General features: G+C 50.2%; 2 protein-coding genes across 2 annotated transcripts in view; both read right to left on the bottom strand.

The window, feature by feature from the left end:
* Pmar_PMAR000858 (hypothetical protein) overlaps positions 1–427 on the bottom strand; it is a gene marked incomplete at both ends in the record, with an annotated part of 557 nt that extends 130 nt beyond the window's left edge. The window contains 3 exons of the mRNA XM_002778974.1: positions 1–137; positions 185–264; positions 313–427. The exon at positions 1–137 is cut by the window's left edge and continues 4 nt beyond it. Coding sequence (XP_002779020.1) covers positions 1–137; positions 185–264; positions 313–427 — 332 coding nt within the window. The remainder of the gene's footprint in view (positions 138–184; positions 265–312) is intronic.
* A 411-nt stretch (positions 428–838) lies between these two features.
* Positions 839–3,190, bottom strand: part of Pmar_PMAR000857 (ATP-dependent RNA helicase, putative) — a gene marked incomplete at both ends in the record, with an annotated part of 4,458 nt that continues 2,106 nt past the window's right edge. The window contains 12 exons of the mRNA XM_002778973.1: positions 839–934; positions 963–1,043; positions 1,086–1,179; positions 1,226–1,376; positions 1,421–1,524; positions 1,574–1,653; positions 1,702–1,764; positions 1,807–1,890; positions 1,937–2,073; positions 2,470–2,586; positions 2,863–3,013; positions 3,062–3,190. Coding sequence (XP_002779019.1) covers positions 839–934; positions 963–1,043; positions 1,086–1,179; positions 1,226–1,376; positions 1,421–1,524; positions 1,574–1,653; positions 1,702–1,764; positions 1,807–1,890; positions 1,937–2,073; positions 2,470–2,586; positions 2,863–3,013; positions 3,062–3,190 — 1,287 coding nt within the window. The remainder of the gene's footprint in view (positions 935–962; positions 1,044–1,085; positions 1,180–1,225; positions 1,377–1,420; positions 1,525–1,573; positions 1,654–1,701; positions 1,765–1,806; positions 1,891–1,936; positions 2,074–2,469; positions 2,587–2,862; positions 3,014–3,061) is intronic.

Raw genomic sequence — 3,190 nt, 5'->3', positions numbered from 1 at the left:
CAAGCAAAGACCTTCAAGCCTAGAGGATCACGAGTCGAGAGATCTATCCCGACAGTGGGCAGGGGCATGTCCAGAGGAATGTATGTCGGTGTGAAGTGAGCCGTTACTCGGTCCTTGGTTGCAGAATAGAAAGGCGGCTAAAATGTAACGCTACACAACGTGGTTCATCTCGTCTTCACAGTACCGGCATCTTCAACGGTGGGCCACGCCTGATGAGCTCCGGGCAATCGAGTTTAGCCAGGAAATCAGTATCGACGGCCACGCCTACCACAACCACCATACGCTGCATAGGAGGCGCAATGGACAACTTACAAATTCTTGCCACATTCTTCCCGCGAGAATCGCTGGCCTTAACAATCTCAGTATAAGCAAACTCGCTCGGCCGTCTCCGGTAGTAAAGAGATTCGCGATGAATGTAGACAACCATGTGGTTTCTAGTTAGATAGGACCGCGTGTCCAGAGTCGATTTGCACCTGTCATGGAACGAGCTGAACTACTCCGACCCCGCACCCAGCAGCGTACGCAATATGATCTATGAGCCCTCGAGTAACGCATTCGTGTACCAGAGCCAACTGCTTAGCAGTAGGTGGCCGTGGACGACACAAAGACACCCTTTCCACATCGTTGAGATCCCTGAATGATAACGAAAACCACAATAGGAATCCTTTATAGTGCGCAGATGCGGCTACAAATAGTGATCTATCTGGGACAGTAGCTGCCTTGTCAAACTAGCCGCCTCGTTCAACGCTTTCGACCGTAGCATATGGCGAGCGCCTGTAGACAATTCTTGAGCAAGAGCACTAATATAAGCCTACAGAAAACGTCTTGGTCCGCCGACTTAGTCCACATAAAGCCACCCACGGACCACAGTAGTGCCTCGATATCCGAACTGCATTTGCTCCACCCAGGTAACTTGCTTGCCTACAGGAGTCACCTCAGCACTATGTTGCTACTATTCTTACCTTCTCGTCCTTCTTTTCTTGAGGCGGGGGTATGAACAAATCCCCCACAGTTAGGGCGGCTACTACACACACTACCATCACCTGTCACTAGGCATGCCAAGCTGAGACCATCGATACACGTACAAGGACGTCCCTCCACTCAGTGTTGTTGGCCTCTCTGAGCCTACCAGCATGAACCAGCATACACCCATGACGAGGTGCCACAGGGAAGTTAGATCTGGATAGAGACACGATTCGAAAAATCACACTGTTAGTGACACTACATCGCTTCGCCTGTTTTTGTTATGGTGACCTCATCACTGCTAATACCGATACGCCGAACTGCACCCAACTCCGATAGAGTTGTAACAGCATGCACTACCGCTGCCACAGGCGGAGGCGTTGGCCATGGGAAATGTCGGAACCGAGGGATGCCTAGCGAGAATGATAACGGCATTGCAGAGAGTCAATACACCCACCCATCTTGGCCATCATCAACACTGTATCGTCCAGAGGCTGACCACTAGCTATCTCTGGTACGGGGAAGTCCGACATGGTATCACCATAAACAGCTCCGGAGTACCTGAAGACGATGCAAGTTGAGGTAGACGACAATAGTAGGTTATATCTACAGTCTATAGCAGTGACCAGGGCCAACACGACCTGCTCGACCGGCGCGCTGATCTGCGGAACTCGAGGCACAGAAGCCCACCTGAAGATGACTTCCCTCGACACACATGTACCGAGACCTTTCACCAACCTTGAACACAGACACCCCATCGTTACGATACACTCGCTTCTTCTCCCGTCCAGTGTCCACGACCTATGATAAGCACTACCTTGCATGAGCCTGCCAAGCCCCTACGTATCGGATATTCGGCAAAGTGAGAGCGGTCTCTGCCACGTTGGTCGCTATGATGACAAAACGCTCGTCCTCAGCCGGGGTCCTCTGAAACACAGATGGTCATCAATGTGATAGTCTCTGGTAGTTTTACAAAGGCTTCCGCTTGTTTGGTCGTTGACATTTGCGCATAGAGTGGTATCGGGACCAGCCGACCAGATCCGAATGCTGCACCAGTGAAGGCCGCCGAACCGCCCTTGTGGCCGCTACCACTGGAGGCCTTCTTACAACCTACAACACCTTGTTGAACTGAAGGACACTGTAGTAGAATGCCCAGGTCTCGTCATCGATCACAAGGTGTCTGGAGCACGTGTCCCTATAAGTCAAGTCTCAAAATTTTTCGTTATTCCTATGACATTAGTATTGAGCTCACAAGGGAATGTTGCGTTCGGCAGCCGGAAACCACAGCCAGAGCTGACGAAACTCTCACAAACACTGACAGCCTAAGCCTAGCTTTCCCAGTGTAGGAAAATATAAAAACGAAACAACATGAAAATTCCAGGGAAATTTTCGGTTTTTTCTGTACACGCCTACTCTGAGTTGTGTATAAATTTCCACATCTAATGAGAAGAACTTCTGAGCTCGACTGAGAGAAGCGAGTATATTTTCCTCCAATACCGAACTTGCCTTTCTCCAGTATGATCTGTTCGACCTGCTCAGACTCCGACAGCTTGAATGCTGCAGGCGAAAGAGTCTCCTCCGTACGTGCGTTCTCTACGGGGGTCTCGGGAGTTGACGAGGACTCTGAACACATCACACTGGCCAGCTGATGTCTCCACACGCTCCACAGAAAAGAGTCAACTATACATTCAACTATAGGTTGGCGAATTCACATGCACGAGAAAGGACATAAATTGTGTCATTTTGATGATATGGAAATCAGTTTGATGCGGTTCGAACGAGGATCTAAATTCCGCGAATAAGGACCGACTTCATGATAAAGGAAATCAACTTCGCCAACGAGGGCATCAATTTCGAGGGATAACCCTATGAATGGTAATGTGCAGGACCAACGCTCACCCGTGACAGGAGCTTCCTCCTCATCGTCGTCCGAATCCTCATCTTCCTGATCACTGTCAATGTACTGATTGTGTGCTTCCTTCTTCCTTCGAGGCTTGGCTCCCAACGCCTCGCACATCTCGTAGATCTCAGACTTGCCAGTTACGAACACCTGCACACCCACGCAGGTTCGATCCCCGGGCACTGCATTTTTCCATACCAATATCGATCCTCTAGGCAACTTGGCGTTAATCAATCGCACTTTTCGTATCGCTGCCTTCACATATTCCTGTTCCGTCCTTCTCTCGAAGTGGACCGTCACCGGATGAGTCCGTGCATCTATCTGGAC

This window comes from Perkinsus marinus (genome assembly GCF_000006405.1).
Source record: "Perkinsus marinus ATCC 50983 genomic scaffold scf_1104296948084, whole genome shotgun sequence".
Lineage (NCBI taxonomy): Eukaryota > Perkinsozoa > Perkinsida > Perkinsidae > Perkinsus > Perkinsus marinus.
The sequence above is the reverse complement of the archived record's forward strand: the minus strand, read 5'-3'. Positions and strand labels throughout refer to the sequence as shown.